General features: G+C 56.1%; 1 protein-coding gene across 6 annotated transcripts in view; it reads left to right on the top strand.

The window, feature by feature from the left end:
- Nucleotides 1-17,392, top strand: part of HDAC4 (histone deacetylase 4) — a 295,261-nt gene that overhangs the window by 130,017 nt on the left and 147,852 nt on the right. For 3 of the 6 annotated variants that reach the window (XM_074316010.2, XM_074316014.2, XM_074316007.2), the window contains exon 3: nt 16,747-16,818. The exons of 1 other annotated variant lie outside the window; for it this stretch is intronic. In XM_074316010.2, the coding sequence (XP_074172111.2) occupies nt 16,747-16,818 (72 nt within the window). Of the gene's footprint in view, nt 1-569; nt 814-16,727; nt 16,819-17,392 lie in introns of those variants that run through there. 2 more of the 6 variants (XM_019711709.3, XM_088794068.1) reach the window with 2 other exon arrangements.

Below are 17,392 nucleotides of genomic sequence, written 5' to 3'. Positions count from 1 at the left end.
TGCTGACGGACATGCACGTCAGAGGCCCCGCTGGCGCAGCCCGGGTTTTCATGGCACATGCCGCTGCTGTTTGTTTGTGAGCAGGTCCCGTGAGCCAGGTGCCAGGCCAGGCGCCCACATAGTAGCCTGATCAGTCCTCCTGGTCCTCTGAGGGGAGGGGGATCATTTCACCCATTTTGCAGACGTGGAGAATGAGGCACAGACTGGTCAGGCCGTTTGTGTGACATCAGGGACACCTAGGAGTGGATCTGGGCTCTGCACTCCCCGCCAAAACCCCAGTGCCACCTGCCACAGGTGACCGGGACTTCTCAGTGGTCGTGCGGAAACTGCAGGCTGGAAAGAATAAAAGGGACAGAAATCTGTGTCCTGTCACTGACATTAACATCTAACGGCAAATCGCTGCTCCTGTCAGTAGCTCTATTTTTAGAAGATTGAAGTAGAACATGATACAGTGCAATCGGTGTATTTTTAGAAACTGAAGTTGGTGTTGTGTAAAAATGGTTGTAAGAGGATTCGTGATCAGTTCAGTTAGTCTCGATTTGGGGAAGTTGCCATCTGTAGAGTAGATCATATTGTGTAACAGGCATGTAAGATTGGGCTCCGCAGGCTGCGGAGGAGCCAGGCGAGTGTGTGTGCGCAGCCTTCCCGAGGGAAGTGATGACACGAGACCCCGGGGACTGCGCGTGTCGCTCGGCCTGTGAACGTCCGCAGCCTGAGCAGTGGGAGAGCCGCGCGGCCCGAGGCCCCTGCGCGTGGGAAGCGGGTGGGCGCTGCGCGTGTGCGGGGTTCGCGGGGACCGGAAATCGTCTGCAGGTCTGTAAAATGCTAACCGCTGTGGCATGTGGGTGGCATGACTTGTGTGCCCCCATCTTTTTGTTATAAAAAATCATGTTTTAAAATTTTATAAAATAGATATAACTTAGGAAAAAAACAATGTGCATGTTATTAGGTGGTACAAAAATTTAAGCAGATACAACTTGAACTGCTTTAAAGCTTCTGACACAGACTCCGCTCTGGTTGCAGATCCCCTTTCCCTCTGCCTGGCAGCCCTGTCTGTGATACTCTGTGCGGGCTCCAGGCTCCGGAACGAGCAGGTCCCTGGGGGCCCTTTTCAGACTTGTTGGCCGCTTGTCTGTTGATGTGGGCTTTAGATGAAATCTGGGTTACACACTGGAGGTATGGAGGTGAAGGGGTCCTGTGGGCTTTAGATAAAACCTGGGGTGCACACTGGAGGTGAAGGGGCCCCACGGGGCAGAGGAAGATCTTTCCATGACCCAGATCTGGCAGCTTCTCTCCCAGCAAAATTCATGAGACGGTGTTCTCTCGTCTTCCTTTCGCTACGACCTCTGGTGGCCTAACCCTAACCCTGACCCCTGGTGGCAGGGCCCTGCTGGGACATGACAGGCCGGCTCAGGCTTCCCAGCCAGGTGGTGGGCAGGTGCGTGGAGCATGGCAGCCTCCAGGGAGGGAGCACCTTTCCCAGCCACCTTGCGGTTGGGTCCCTTCCAACCTGCTTCCCCTGGGTGAAGATGTCAGGACATCCGACTGTCACATGTCTCTGCTGGTGGCGAGCACTGAAACCATTGCCTCTGGAGGCTTCCACGCCGATGAAACAGTACTTCCTTCTGTACCTACCCTGCTGCCCCTAGATAAGTGGCTGCAGGGAGGCTCAAGCCCTTGACAGTCCCCAAGCAGCAGATGGGGACAAGCAGCCACAGTGCGGAGCTGCCCTGGCTAAGCCACTGGGGAGGGCGGTTGGTTTTCAGGTCACACAGATGTGAGTTTCTTGTCACATTGGCACAGGCTGCAATTCATTGTCACTTCTACTGGTTCTGGTGAGGGGTCCACGGTCTTTGGGTGCATCATCAGGGTTGGACCCTGGGTGCTGGGGACAGCGCTGTTACCACGTGCACGTCCTCCCCGTGGCCCTCGGGAGCAGGGTGTGTGCCTCCACCAGCGTGGGGTTTCTAGCACGTGGTGCCATGTCTGGGGCACCCTAGGCTCCTGACACTGTTTGTCAGAGAAATGAAATTAACCCAGGGTGTTTGATTTGACCAGAGGACACCTGGTCATCCTATCGGGAAACATGTAGCAACGCGGATGGGACTGGGAGACGCCCCGCTCAGCGGTGCAAGTCAAGCCCTCCCCCTCCAGACAGGCTCTGTTCCGAAACAGCAACCTTGCACTTGGACAGACTTATCAGGAAGGGAAAACTAATCTGCAGTGGGGGAGCCAAGAGAAAACCAGTGTGAAGCACCAGCTACACAAGTGAAACACACTTTCACTGTATGTGTTTTAGGTTCTGTTTCCTGACGCAGGATTTCTGGGTGGAGTGTGTATCATGTAATATTAAGCTCTTACTTTCTTCCTTAGCAGCTCCACTAAAGAGATTAATAAATATTTCAGAGGACCCGGGCCCCACCCATCATGCTGGTGTCTGGATGGCAGAGTTGTTAAGGATGGGTGGGGAGCTGCGTCTGGATTAAAAACTGGCAAAGTGAGCGGAATAAGTGAAACTCAGCTACATGTTCACTTGAATTTTGAACCATTGACAAATCTTGAACATTTAGGTGCAATTGTTTTCTGAGAAGGTCATAAAGTAACGATTAGAGGCGGTGTGGAAGTTCTGTTTGTCTTCCGAAGGACGAGGAGGTGCACCGGGTCGGTCAGTGGTGAGCCCTGCCTCCCCGATACCCAGCGCCTCCGCCAGCAAGCGCGGCTTTGCCTGCCACCCCGCCCCACGTCCTGTCCGTCCCAATGTGCTGATGATTCCGCTTCACACTGGAGGCCAAATGGACCACGGCTCCCAGCTCCATGGCTCGTGCCCTTGGACTCGCCCTGGACCTGAGAACCAGACTCCGGTTCTTCCTGCCTCCATCTCCCTCTTCAGGGCCCAGCCCTGCTTCATAGTCTTCGTGGCAGCAGAAAGAGCCCCTAAGGCAGAAGTCGGAACACGAGTCTCACGGTGGCCTCCAGTGCCTGTGGCTGTCCTGGTCCTGGAACCTGCCAGGCGTGTTCCAGCTCAGGGCCTTCGAACTTGTCCCCTCGCCTGGGACGCTCTTCCTGGGAGAGTTCACGCAGCTCCTTCTCACCTGTCACTCAGGGGTCTGCGCCCACGTCACCACCTCACGAGGGCCCTCCTCGGCCACTGTAGATGAAGGAGCAGTCCCCAGTCACAGTCCACGCACATGGTGTTTATCTGCGGCCCGACACCACACGGCCCGCCTTGATGGGCCATCTCCTCTTCGCTAGTGGAGATGGGGTGCAGGGACTCTGTATCCCCAGAACTAGGAGTCTCTCCATCACTAGTTCAGTAAGATTTGATGAATGAATGAATAAATGATACTGAAACCGGAGGTCAAACGAGTCCAGGACTCGTGCTGCCTGCGCCGCTCGGCCAATGACAGACACAGGAGTCGGGCCATAGGATAAGTGTTTAGTACCAGAGCACGGGTGGTCTGAGACGGCAGCGGGTTTACACCTCCAAGAATTGCTTCATGTTCTCAGTCTGGCTGGGGGTATGTAAAGGGAAAGCTGTTCCTCCAGAGACTACATGACGGTCGCAGGGTCTGCACGGAGCCTGCCCTGTGCCAGGCGGTTCTCCTGTGGCATCGGCAGCCCAGGGACAGGGACGGGAGGAGCCGGAGACCATGGAGATTGTGACCAGTAAGCCTTAGGGTGTTAATCATAAGTTTAGGGCATTTCCTAAGACGGAACTGGGACTGGACTTTCCGAGGCAGGGGAAGAGCTATTGTTAAGCTATAGGCAGGTCAAGGAGAGGTGCGGCCCGGACGAGGCGCGGCCTCGCTGTGGGGTCCATCCGGGCCCCGCGTCAGTGTGAGATGGGCCTGTGGGTGAGTGCGGAGACGCAGAACTGCAGAGTTGGCCCTGACCTTGATCAGGATGACCTTCTCTGTCTCTCTTACTTCATCTTTAAAATGGGGACAGGAAGATACTTCCGCCATTTGTTTCCCTGGTGAGGCGCAAACCAGCGAATGTGAGTGACGCAGCCTCATGCCCGGCCAGAGCCAGGGCCCAGCGCTGGCCGGCCGGCAGTTCTGACTTAGAAAGTGAATTTGTTGTTTAGTTCAGACCAGGTGTGGCCAGAACAACATTTTAGGAAAACTGACAGACTTTCAGTGACCTGAAGCGAACGCTGACCTGAAGGGCGCCCGGGGAGGAAGCCTCCCAGCCCCTCTGCCCGTCAGCCCGTCAGCCTGGACATTAGTTCTGGACATTTGTCTGACGATTCCCTGAGGGCCGAGTGTCTCCTGGGGCTGCTGCTGCTGGGGGTCAGCCCAGTGGCTGGAGGTCCCTCCATGGCCGGCGTGGCCACGCATGACGCGAGTGTGCTGGGTGCCCGGTCACCTCTGAGACAGTCATTACAGGAAGAAAGGCGAAGGACCCTTTTTCTGTCCCCTGGACAAGAAATGCCTGGGAGGCCGGCGAGGCTGGGGGAAGGTGAGCGAGAGTCCATGTTGTGTCCCCTTCTCAGCATCACTGCTGTCCAGCCACACGTAACACACCTGCACGCACTTGCTCTGAGGCCTGTTTTAGGTGATTGTTACGAGCTACTGACTCATTTCTCATGAGCTGTTTACTAACACGAAACTTCCCTCTCCGTCTTGCCCCTTAACCACAAACACCTTTCAGTTAAGTTTTGATGCTGAGCAGTGCGGAAAGGGCTGTGGGAGGGCGGCTCACCTGTCACGTGGCTGCAGTTGCTGGCTCACATTTTCAGAAGATGCTCCCTCCACCAGGTGGGATGGCACCGGTGTCCTGTGTCGCTGGGGCTCGCGCTGGCATCCTGCGTGCAGGTAGGGTGGCAGAGCATGTCCTCGGCCCTGCTCTGCAGCATGGTGTGTACTCCCTTTGTCCACTCTAAGACAGGAAACTGCGTCTGAGTTCTCACTAAAAATGGATGGAAGCCAGGCCGTCCATCATGGGTGGAGGGGGGGCCCTAAGCGCCCTGGGCCCCCTGGCCATGGCCTCCCATGCGGAGGTCTGCTCCTTCCAGCTGGCGGGCTGCATTCAGGTAGGAATCGTTCGTTAGGTGGCTGGGCAGGTAAGAAGACGGGACACCTGCGGAAGAGTGGTGATGGGCACCACGGAGGAGGTGTGCCTTTGGTTGTCCCAGATACGTAGGTGGGTCCGAGCGTTGGCCGAGCTGCGGTTATGTACGCGTAGGTATCAGAGTGGCTGACGTCTTTGCCCTAATGACCGTATTTTCTGTCCTCCTGAGTCCATCCAGGGAACCTGTGCTGGGAACAGTTCTAACCCACCCGGCGGGATGCTCAGATTTGTGTGTGTCCTTTGGTGGGCTGCTGGGTACCTCTCATGCCCGGTACTCTTACACACTCGGGGACCTGCGGGGTGGCTCTCGTGCCCGGTACCCTTACACACTCGGGGACCTGCGGGGTGGCTCTCGTGCCTGGTACCCTTACACACTCGGGGACCTGCGGGGTGGCTCTTGTGCCTGGTACTCTTACACACTCGGGGACCTGCGGGGTGGCTCTCGTGCCTGGTACTCGTACACACTCGGGGACCTGCGGGGTGGCTCTCGTGCCTGTTACTCTTACACACTCGGGGACCTGCGGGGTGGCTCTCGTGCCTGTTACTCTTACACACTCGGGGACCTGCAGGGTGGCTCTCGTGCCTGTTACTCGTACACACTCGGGGACCTGCGGGGTGGCTCTCGTGCCTGTTACTCTTACACACTCGGGGACCTGCGGGGTGGCTCTCGTGCCTGGTACCCTTACACACTCGGGGACCTGCGGGGTGGCTCTCGTGCCTGGTACCCTTACACACTCGGGGACCTGCGGGGTGGCTCTCGTGCCTGGTACCCTTACACACTCGGGGACCTGCGGGGTGGCTCTTGTGCCTGGTACTCTTACACACTTGGGGACCTGCGGGGTGGCTCTTGTGCCTGGTACTCTTACACACTTGGGGACCTGCGGGGTGGCTCTCGTGCCCGGTACCCTTACACACTCGGGGACCTGCGGGGTGGCTCTCGTGCCTGGTACCCTTACACACTCGGGGACCTGCGGGGTGCCTGGAGGTTATTCCCTTCCCATGGGGTCATGCTCTCCAGAGCAGCTTGAGGATGACTAACCCATTATGTCCTCCCCGGGGCACACACATACCCTCCCAGGGGCAGGGACATCTGTTTTCAAGCGGCTGGGACATTTTCTCCTGGTTTTTCTGCATCGCTTATTGATGATTAAGCTAGACTGTGTCACTCGGTGGGAACAGTGAGAGCTGTCGCTGTGGTGTTGTCTCTCTTAGGGAGGAGGGGGAAGGACAGACGGGCCTGCAGGACCGGCTGAAAGCCTTGCTAAGAAGGCCCCTCCAGGAAACGTAGCCTCCGACCACAGAGCACAGAGCCTGGCTTTGTCTGACCCAGAACACTGCCGCCTGGATGCCAGCACTGCCCACCCGCATAGCTGTTTACTTTGCTCACTCCCTCATGTCCCCGCCCTCTCACTTGCTGCTCCGGGCTGTCCAGCTCTGTGCCCCAGCCAGGCCCCATGGGGACAGGACAGACCCCACGCCTTGTGCCCTCCGGCCGCTGCGTCTGTACTCCTCCTGCGGCTGTGGTCGGCGCTGTGTTCTCTCCTCGTTACCAAAGTTTTCTGGTTTTGTGGATCGAATCTCAAATACTAGGTGTGGGCGAGGCAGCGTTTCCCCACTTCTGGTGTTAGACATCGAACCTTGCCGGGCCTGTGAGATCAGGAAGCACTGACGGAGAAGCCCGCAGGCGAGGGCCCTGCCCACAGGGATGGGGGGGTGCCATGCCTGCCCATGCTGGGCTGGCCCCTGTCCTCTGGTCACTGTCACAGCCCAGATGCCCAGGGCCTGCTTGTTGAGGAGTGCTGGCTGCACTGCTAGGGCTGGTCACACACCCAGGAGTGTAAGGAAGACAGTGAGGGGACTGGTCAGGCAGGTGAGCGCGTGATGCTGAGAGAGGACAGAGGCTACTGAATTGGCGGTGTCTGAGCCTTGTCTTAACCTTAGCATCTCTTGACATAGTTCTGTTACGATAAACTTCACTACGAGGAAAGAGACAATTGATACAGTGAGGCTGTGCCCATTTTCTGCCTTCAGGCCCCGAGCTTTTCGTCCGTTCCCACTTCATCAGCCCCCTCCCCCACCTGGGAGATTTCCATCAAATCCCAGATGCCACAGCATTTTCACATAAATACTTCACTGTCACACTCAACAGAATGAATACTATTTCCTAATATCTTATATCTAAACTATGTTCAATTTCTCCTGTTTGTCTTAAAAAATGCCTTTTTACAGTTTGTTCAAAGCCACATGTAGACTTTGGGATTGGGGGCCGTGTCTGAAACCTGTAACCTGGGGCAGCCTGCCCCCTGCACCCCGTGAGGGAGCAGGGCCGTCTCCTGGGGGTCTCGTCAGTCCACTTGACTGAGCATAAGCTCCCGGATCCTTCAGACACGCCCCTCTCCGCTCGTTTGCTGTAACTGGTAGCTAGAGCTGGCCATGACACTTCGCAGGGAGCCATACGTGTGTCACACGTTAGCCGTGACGGTGCATCTGCCTAGTTGTCCCGAAGCAAATAGCGCTGAGGAGAAAAAGAACGTTTCTTCCACTTTCATTTTCTCTGATAAACGCACATGAACCGTGTTGGAGAAGCCGCGGGAATTCACAGTACTTACCTTGTTCAAGTTTAATTTCTATTAACGGGCAGACATAGCTTTATTATAGAACTTTGGTATTTTTAAATAACTTGCTGGGAGAGGAAAAGAAACATTGAATGGGTTGGGCTTGAGGCTCTTAGCAGAACCCACCAAGGCAATGCCACTTGGTGGCCTGAGTTTATGGAGCGGACGTCAGTCGTTGTCCAAGGGGTGCCTGTGTCAGCGGGGCCCAGGGCACTGCCGGATGTGGCCTGTGAGAAAGGGAGGCAGGTGAAGCCCGGAGGACTGTCAGCCGAGCTGGCGGAAAGCGGAGAGGCTGCTGGGGACAGGTCCTGCTCTGTGTGGGGTTGCAGCCCCTCGGGGGTGTTCAGGCCAGGCGTAGGCCAGGTGAGGGGGGCGGGGTGGCGAGTGTTTGCTGACCTGATGGGCCTGTTCCACCTCTGAGCCCTGACTCTTCAGTGTACGGAGCTCTTTCATAATTTAATTGAATAAGAGGGTCAAATTTCCAGTAAAATTGGCCCACAGGTCACTTAGGTTAGGTGCAGGGCAACGCTGGTTTCACGTCGACATTGTGGGGAGGCCTGCTGGCCCCCGAATCCATAGATACCCCACTGATTCCACACTGACTCACACACCACGTGAGGGGTTGTGCCCTCTAGGAGCTGGGGTGGGGTGAGCCTCTGCAGTGCCGCCCCCACCGTGTGCCGGAGGCCCGAGGCTGCCCTTCCGTGTTTGTGCAGGCAGCAGAAGAGCCATCTTACCCTCGAGTAGAGAACTCTGTAACTTCTGTCCGTCTCAGGAAGGCTAACCTTCTTGCTGAAAACGTTTTGCTGCGTTGACCTGACTGACAATACACGGCAGCACCGCCGTCCCCACCGCAGGAATGCGCCTGTCCTCCCTGAGCTGCTCTTGTTCACCATCAGCCCTGGCGTTCATGCCGTTGGCATCCCCAGCATTGTCGCGAGGCCCCTTCACCTCACGGAGCCCCACGTGTCCCCAGACCTGCCTTGGCTGCAGATTGGACGGGACAGAAGGGGCATGCACACCCCCGCCCCCGGCTCAGGACCCTCGTTCAGAACACGCTGTGTCACATCTGCTCCATCGCTGCCGCCCGTTGGCAGAACGCCCAGCCCCGCGTCCAGGAGCCGGTGCCATCGCACCCTCCAGAACTTCCCGCTCGGCACAGACACGTGGGGTGATAAGGGCCAGAGCAGGAGAGTGGCATCCAAACGCAGACGCTGGAGCGCAGACATTTCCTAGGGAGGAACTTGTTTCCTTTGCTTTTGTTCTAGCAAGTTCCCGACTAGATTCGAGTTCACAAGAGAGAGAGGAGGAGAAAGGGAGGAAGGTGCAGGAACGCCGTCTTTCTTGCTGCTAAAAAACGTGCCCCCCACTCGCCAGGCCTGGGGGTGCCCTGGAGATGCAGAATTCATTCTCACCCAGACCTTCACGCTGGCCCGTTGCTGCCCTGCCTCAGAGGTCCTGCTCCAGACAGTCTGGGAAATGGCAGCTGTGAGCCCGGGGTCAGGCCTGGGAGCCGCAGAGCTGGTGACTCCAGGGCCTGCAGCCACCATGCCGGGGCGTCTGCAGCCTGCCTGCACCTGGGTTCCTGCCTTCTCCTTCGGACCCAGACCCAGGCTGCCCCATCTTGGTGCCCGCGCTGCCCTCCAGGAGTGGGTCCCCCACAGTAACTCCTGAGAGGGCGGCGGGAAGGAGCATAATGCTGCAGGTGTGGGCTGTCCGTGTGACTTTCTCCTGCAGAACACTGTGTGGCGAAGGGGACCGCCCACGTCCACCGGGGAGCCACCTGACAGACACGCCTCAGCCAGGGATCATGGTCAATGGCAGTGGTGCTGTGTCACGTCCATAGTATGTTCCCTGGACCTCATGTCATGAGAAGGGCATGTCACCTCCGTGGCCTTCCTCCTGAAGACACCTAACCCCAAGCTACTCATGAGAAAAACAAACAAATCCCAAGTGAGGGACATTCCAGAAAACCCTGACCAGTTCTCCTCCAAGTGGCAAGGCCATCAAACACAGGGAAAGTCTGGGGAACTGTCAGAGCCCAGAGGAGCCCAAGATGTGTCACCTCCATGTCATGTGGGATCCTGGGACAGAAAAAGGACATTGGGGAAACTGAGGAAACCTGAATCCAACATGGACTCAAACGTACCATGTAATGTCAGATGCAGACGCAGAATATGTGAGAAGTCGAGCTTTCTGTGAATTACAGCTGTGCTGAAGTAAGGACTTTGTGTATGAAAGACAGAAGGAAGACTGAATCGTCACTGCGGCCAGCTCTTCTGTTACCGCGTGTCTGACCACTGGCTCCGCGAGGACCGTGAGGCGTGTGCACTGCTGTTCTCTACAGCAGGTGACAGGCCACTCTGTCACCCCGTCTCACTCACTACATCAGACGGTGCCCACCGAGCACACTTGAGAATATTAACGTGTGCAGCTTCCCTGTCGTGACAAAAGGTGAAGTGTGTTCCGTGTTGAAATGTGGGGCAAGGTCTGGACTCACAGGTAGGAGTGACTTGGGGCCCCATGGGACGCCCTCACGTCTGTTTGAGCTGTTATCCTTTGCTCCAAAACTCACTGCAGCTGATGCCCCAAGGTGGCTTATCCCGGGAATGTAAAGTTGGTTTCACATGAGAAAAGGAATTTCACCACGTTACCAGATGGAAGGAGGAATTATTTACTCACAGGAACTGATACAGAAAAACTTAATAAAACCGAGCACACATATGTGATTTAAAAATAGTCCCGGCGAACCAGGAATAGAAGGGACCTTCCTTAGCTACCAGAATCAGACAAGGGAAAGAAGTAAAAGGCTCGATGTCTGGAAAGGAAGAAACACACTCATGACTCGTAGGTGACGGACCGGGCACGTATGACATGCAGTAACTTACGATAGGTGGTGATTAGAATGAACGGCCTACAAAACCAGTATCTGAAAATGAACTGTGTTTCCATATACTGGCAGACTCAAATCTAAATCTAAAATACCAATTACAAATTTTACTTAAAACATCAAATGCCTAGCACCTCTGCAAGTTCTTTACGCTCAGAATTCTACAGTGTTTCTGAGAGAAATGAAATGAAGTGATAGTCCATGTACGCGGGTCGGAAGATGTCACCTCGTTAAGGTTCTCTTCCCCCAGATTATAGAGACGATGCACTTCCAGTAAGAGTTTGGTTTTCCTTTTTTTGGTGGAGCTTGTCAAGCTGAGTCTAATAACATTTATGTGATGGGGTAAAGGACCAACGTGTCCCCAGGAAATCCTGAAGAAGACAGTGGGGACTCTTGCCTTGCTGGCTGTTAAGAATCATGGTCCAGTTATGGCAGCGTGATTATCGCACAACTATAAATAAATGGGCCAACAGGACAAAGGTTTGGCTTGTAACAGAACTAGTGGTGCTGATCAGGAGTGAAGTCACACTTCTTAATACTGGATGGGACATTTGGCTCTTCTCGTGAAAAGAAGAGAAAAACAAGCCCTACCTCATGCCACACACAAAAATCAATCCCAGGGAGATGAGAGACACACAAAGGAAGGACAGCAAGACTTTTAGGTGACAATGTGGTGAAAACCTCATTTGCAACCTCCAGGTGGGAAAGTTTCTTAAACCTGACATAAAAAGACATAAGCTTTAAAAGAAAGATTGGTACATGTGACCTTAAAGAAAGAGAAGTCATAGTCTTGGAAATGATAGCTGCAGTTGTAATTAACAGAGGATTCAAAGTCAGAATTTTGTAAAGAATTCCCCTGAAGCAGTGAGAAAAAGACAACCCAGTTTAAAGAAAAAAGGACAGAAGACTTGAATTCACAAGCCAATAAACACGCGAATAGCTGGTTGCTGTCACTGTCTCCTGCAGTTAGACTCGGAGGCACCCTTTCCTGCCCACCAGGGTGGGCGTGGCCGCGTGCGGGCGGGGCGGTGTTTCCCACAGTTGCTGTCCCCTGCACAGGCCACTTGTGTGTGTGTCTCATGTACCGCCTTTACTGGCCCATGAGACACAGTGTTGTTGGCTGTTCAGTGCAGACGCTCTGGAATTAGGTGCTAATTACGTACATCGAGGAGGGCGGGGCCTTTTGAGTCCGTGTCTCAAGTTCTTGCTTTTCTGTTTTGTCCTATGGATCCCGTGGCCGTTGTCACAGAAATTGCTTTGGTGCCCACGTTATGCACGTCCCCGCCCGTTGGCTGTGCCTGGTCTGGCCCGAGCGCCCTGGGAGGGGTCGGTGGCTCAGCTGGCCCTGGGTCGGCAGCGGTCAGGTCTTCACTGTGCAGCTGGGGGCTGGGCCTTTCTCAGCCTGTGTCTCTGGTAGCTGCCGGCCTTTTCCAGCAGGTTCCATAGAAGACTCTGGGAGCTAGTTTCTGTTTTCTAGTTTGGAAACTTGGACCTGAAAAGTGAAGGAGGGCATTTGAATTATAACTGGGATGTAGTTTGATTTTTTTTTCTATTCTCTCTCTCTCTCTCTCTCTCTCTCTCTCTCTCTCTCTCTCTCTCTCTCTCTCTCTCTGGTGTTATCTTGTTTCCCTGCTTTCTTCTCTCTCTTTCTTAATCCCAAGTAGAACAAATCCCTAGGGCTGGGGAAGCCGGCGGCATTTGTGACTGAAGCCGTAGGGTGAGTGTACAACACTTGGTGAGTGACCTTTTACCCCAGGCCCAGTTCAGGCTTGTGACTGGTCTAGTTGAGACAGAGTTGGGTTCTGGGGGTGCCAAGTGCACGACCACAGGACATTGCTTAGCCCTGCCGGGCCCTTTCTACAAGTGTGAAGGAGGGGAGCCAGCCAGGTGAGGTGAAAGCTGGGCTCCCAAGGCCGTGACCCCAGTTAGATCCGTCACTGCATGTCCCACAAGGTGGAATTCCAAAAGCCAGCCGTGCCCGCGGGGACGCTGCATTACAGCAAACTGTTCATTTTAGGCTAGTTCTTAGGTCTTGAAACAGACTCTGCTGACCGTTTCTTTGCGAGCGTGATTCGGTCCGCTGCAGTGGCACATGTGACCGTGTCCCTGTGTACCTGTGCTCAGTCACACTGAAGGGAGTCAGGACACGTGTGCTCCCAACTTCCCGTCTTCTGCGTGTGTGCAGTCGAGGCGCGGCTGGGGATGGCAAGGAGCGCTGTCCCACCCGCAGGGTTTCAGAGGCAGGTGCGCAGATGGAGGCAGGTTAGGGAAGAAGCCTGCCGGCAGCGGGCGTCTCGCGGCCCCGGGGACGGTGCTGCTTCACCTCCTTGCTGTTGGATGTGTAGGTTCCCCACTGTTCCTTCCCGTCTGAGAACTGTCAGCCGAGGAGATGAAGGTGGAAGCGCGCTGCTCGCTTCAGCTCCCTCTGCAGCGGGACGTCTGCAACAACAGAGCGTGAAGAGAGCAGTGGGCTGGGGACACACCGTCCTCGTGGGCCTGTCCCGTGTCCCCCGTGCTGTGTTCCCCCGCTCGTCATTTCTTCCTGAAGGAGGGTGTCCTTCACGTCACAGCCGCCTGGGCTCTCAACTGTCCCCTCAGCGCTCGTAGCTCCCCCTCCTTCAAGTGCGGCTTCTGTCGCTCTGGCCCCAGGGCTCCGTCCAGAGCCTCGCGCCCGGCGCTCCGCGGAGGGCGCTCTCTTCCTGTGTCTGTGTGAATCCTCCAGAGGCTGGAGGAGGCCCTACATGCCTCTGCTCCCGGGGCCCGAGCCTGCGTCTTTGCCCCGTGATGTCGGGGTCTCCACCGCATGCCTAGGGTCGCAGTCTGGGCACCTGGCCAGGGAGCGGGACCCGGGAGAAGGGCGGGGAGGCGCGGCCCCGTCTGAACGCCCTTCTCTCTGCACCTCTCCCCGTGCCCAGGCTGGCGCTGCTCAGAGACGCCTCCTCTGTCAGGGTGAGGCCTGCCCGTTGCCGGTCTCTCAGCTGCCTCTGTGAGAACACCTGTTTTTTGGCCTTTGTCACCCTCCTTCGTGATGAGGCTGCAGCGTCCGCTTAAGGCGTCCTGGAGAGTGTCTGTGGAGGCGCTTCTGGCGGGATTTCCAGCTGTCTTAGGCCCAAGCTGCCTGCCCACCATCTGCTGCCAGTGTCGGGTGACAGGCCACTCTGTGGGGCCCGTGTGTTTAGAGATCCCGCTGGTGTTTGCGGGTGGCTTCGCACGGGGGCTCCTTTCTGGAGAGGCGGGCGCTTCATAGTAACCTTATGCCAGGACACTTTCCCTCCGCTGCTTCTAAGTGTGACCGTATCAGGGTCGGGGTGTGACTACAGGTTGTCCCATGTCAGCTGGGCCTGGCCTTGCACACCGACCACAAGGAGTCCCCTCACGGAACCAGGGGGACGCATTCGGCTTCAGGTTCCCATGTGGAATCCATCACGCTCTTATCAAATGGCCCAGTTTTCTGATGAGCCGACCAGTTCACACATACGATTCATTTCTCCCTGATGACGTAGTAAGATGTACCCCAGGCCATGGCCCAGAGAAGTCCTGGAGGAGCCAAGACCCAGCTAGGCCACCCAGAGATTGAAAGCACATGGGCGGTGTCTTTCATTACACGCTGGAGTGATGGCGTGCAGATTTCCTGCGCTTCCAACTCAGCGTGTTTACAGGGCCGTGCTGTTATGTATCCTTAAATCTCACGGTGTTAGAGTAGTTAGACCTTCAGGCTCGGGGCAGAGTCAGTCCCAGCGGAGAACAGGTCTGTCTATGAGCTGGGGTGCTGGGCCCTGCTGCCCACGACCGCCTGGAAGCTGCAGTTTCCTCATTCGTAAGATTAGGACGTGGGGCTGGCTCCCGAATTTCTTAAGTGTTTCTGGTTCTAGAGGCTTCTCTCAGATGGGAGCTCAGGGTGGGCCCTGACGAGATGCGTGTCGGGGAGGACAGTTCGGGGCCGCCCGCTGGCTGGGGGGAGGCAGACGGAGACTGGGCTTCCTCAGCCGGCTGCAGAGCCCCGGCACCCCGGCTGCCGGACCCCTGTAGCTCCTGCAGCGTTTCCGAGACGCCTTAAGCTGCTTCAAAAAGTGTTCACAGTGGGATTTGATGTCAAAATATCAACCTATATGCGTCCCTGAATTTTTCAGTGTTGAAAATGAGTCACTGCGTTGGTAAATGAAGTGGGTTTCACTTAACTCTCAGGAGGAGGGTTTGACATGCACTTCCTGTGCTGTCTCGGTCTCAGGGGCAGTGACGTGCCTGTGGCGTTGGGTTTCCAGCCGGTGTTCAGGCCGTCTCAGGGTGGCCGCGTTCCTGGAGCACAGCCCGCGGTGCCAGCAGTTGGGACAGTTGTGGGCTGGTGTCCGCTGCTGGGGCACAACACCGGTCTCTCCAGTCCTCCCGACTCAGGGAGTGCGGCTGGCGACACCTCCAAAGTGCCTCCTCCTTGTAACTTCTGACACGTTCCAGTTGCCCGAGCTGGGGAGGGTGCTGCTGTGGGAGAGGAGATGCAGGCCCCAGCGGGCACAGCCAGGGCAGCGCCGTCCCTTGTGTGGGCACGATGGCGGGCACCCCGGGAGCCTCCTGGGTGGCCTCACATCTCAAGAGCAGGCGTTCAGATCTCCCTGGGGCCACTGCTTTGTCCTTGGATGTCGATCATCTCCAAAATCACGCAGGGGTTGCACACCAGAATCTGAGGGCTGCGTGAGGTGTTACCCCTTTGGATAAAAAGCGCGGCTTCGTTCCAGCTTCTGTGGACTTGGTGCTTGCGTCGCGGTGGGGACGCCGGTCTGAGGCTCAGGCTGGGCTGCTCTGTGACACCAGTGCCCTTAAATCGGTAACAAGATGCCTTCACGCCAGCATGTCCAGTGCCGTTCTACACCACGTGTCGGAGCTAATTTTAACGGAAAGTGTGATTCCTGGCAGTTTTGCCCAAGTTTTCTTTTGTTCCTATCTTAGGGAATGTGGGAAATGTCAGGCAGTCCCCCTGCAGCCCACTGCAGACTTGGGTGGTGGCCGGGTTCCAGCTCCATCTTCGCCCGACACTGAATATGTGGAAATAGTTCCAAGTACAGTCCGAGGGGCTTTAAAAGCAGCAATTCTGTACGTTGTAAGTACCTGGCCAGGTGTTTCTCTGAAGCATGTTTGTGTGTCTTCCTGCATTTCTTGCCAGGTGTGCCAGCACACCCACAGCTGTTTGCAACCGCCTCTGGAGCTGCGTCCCCAACACCCAGGCCACTTGTCAGGGGGGGCTGTATTCCCAGCACCCAGGATGTTTGTCGGGGGCCTGTATCCCTGTCATGTGGGGACTCTGGTCCCGCTCCCCACATAAGAACACAAGACATGGTGAGGCCAAAAAGGAACACCCACGGAGCCATGGATGGGGGGTTCGTACCACTATATTCTCAATGGTAGCTAGGTTGGAGACACAGGAAGCAAACATGCGCCAGCACCCCAACAAGGGGTCTTCCTGCACCCCAGTCTCTCTGGCGGCCGGGCGAGACACAGGAAGTAGGATCCACACGATCCGCAATCCACCGTCCGCTTCTCTGCCTGCCAACCAACCAACCAACCAACTAGCCCAGCCATGGCAGTTATATTAGTGGCTAATGGCTAAGGAGTAACAGCTGATGGCCAACTAATAACCGAGCCAGCACCTTTCCACGTGAGGCCGAGAGCCTGGAAACTGCTCTCTGGGGCTCTGTCCCCACAATCCCTGACACCCAGGGCACTTGTTGGGAGCGCTGTATCCCCGACACCCAGGACGCTTGTTGGGGGCCTGTATCCCCGACACCCAGAGTGCTTGTCGGTACCTGAGAGGAGGGGGCTTAGCTCTTTTGCTTTTGTGATCTTAGCGCTGCTGTGGGATCGCAGAAAAGCTGACTCCTGAGGAACGTAAGTAGGTGCAATGTGGCTGCTAAACAGAAGTGAGCCGAGACAGCCTGGCGGGCGGTTGGTGGCCACCACGTGGCATTTGGGGACTGTTTGGGTTAGTCTACAAAGGAACTTTTATTTTCTAGTTCAGCAAATAAAAATGACCTGGAATGAAAACCATCTCCTTTTAAAGTACAAGGACACCTGCGTTTATATAGTTAGTGAGGTGTTGCTCCGAGCAGATTCTGAACATAAAGTATTTTCATTGAAATGCGAGCAGTTTCTGAAGCCCAATGCTTTCTCTGTCCACAGATGGCCTTTCTGGCCGAGACCAGCCCGTGGAGCTGCTGAACCCCACCCGCGTGAACCACATGCCCAGCACGGGTAAGCCACACCCATCCCGGGGCGCCCCCTCACCCACGGCTGGGTGGAGGCCCCACTTTATTAGGGAGCGTGGAGAGAAGGGGTTGGGTTGTCAGCTCCGTGCTGGTGGCCCCTTTTCTGGGGTAGAGCAAGCCACCCGTCCTGGGAATGCAATGGGCGCTGGCTTGATGCTGTTCAGGTGGCAGAGAAACGCACACCTTTCTGTCCGGGCCAGGGGCTTGTCCAGTGTGAGCGGGAGCTGGGGCCCGGCTGCCAGGCAGCCCCAGGCCCACGGCGGGTGGCACTGTCCATGGCCTGGCCCTCTCACGGGTGACCTGCCTGCATGTGATGACCTCCTAATCACCTTTTGGTTCTTTAATGAACAGAAAAGCACTAACTGTGATTAGAAGTCTTTCATTCCATGCACACCACTTCTAAATAGTGCGCTTTAAAGAGCGCGTTCCAAGTCCTCAGGGCCGTGGAAACAGTTTTCTTTCCTTTTCTGTACAACTCCTCTCCCTGTGCAGCGTCCTCCAGGATTCGCACTCAGTACGGGGAATGGTTCTTCACAGGCCACTTGTCCTGACTGAGAAGA

This window comes from Rhinolophus sinicus, chromosome 17 (assembly GCF_057876585.1).
Source record: "Rhinolophus sinicus isolate RSI-liver-muscle chromosome 17, RSI-T2T, whole genome shotgun sequence".
Classification (NCBI taxonomy): domain Eukaryota; kingdom Metazoa; phylum Chordata; class Mammalia; order Chiroptera; family Rhinolophidae; genus Rhinolophus; species Rhinolophus sinicus.
Note: the sequence above shows the minus strand (reverse complement) of the source record. Positions and strands in the feature narration are given on the sequence as shown.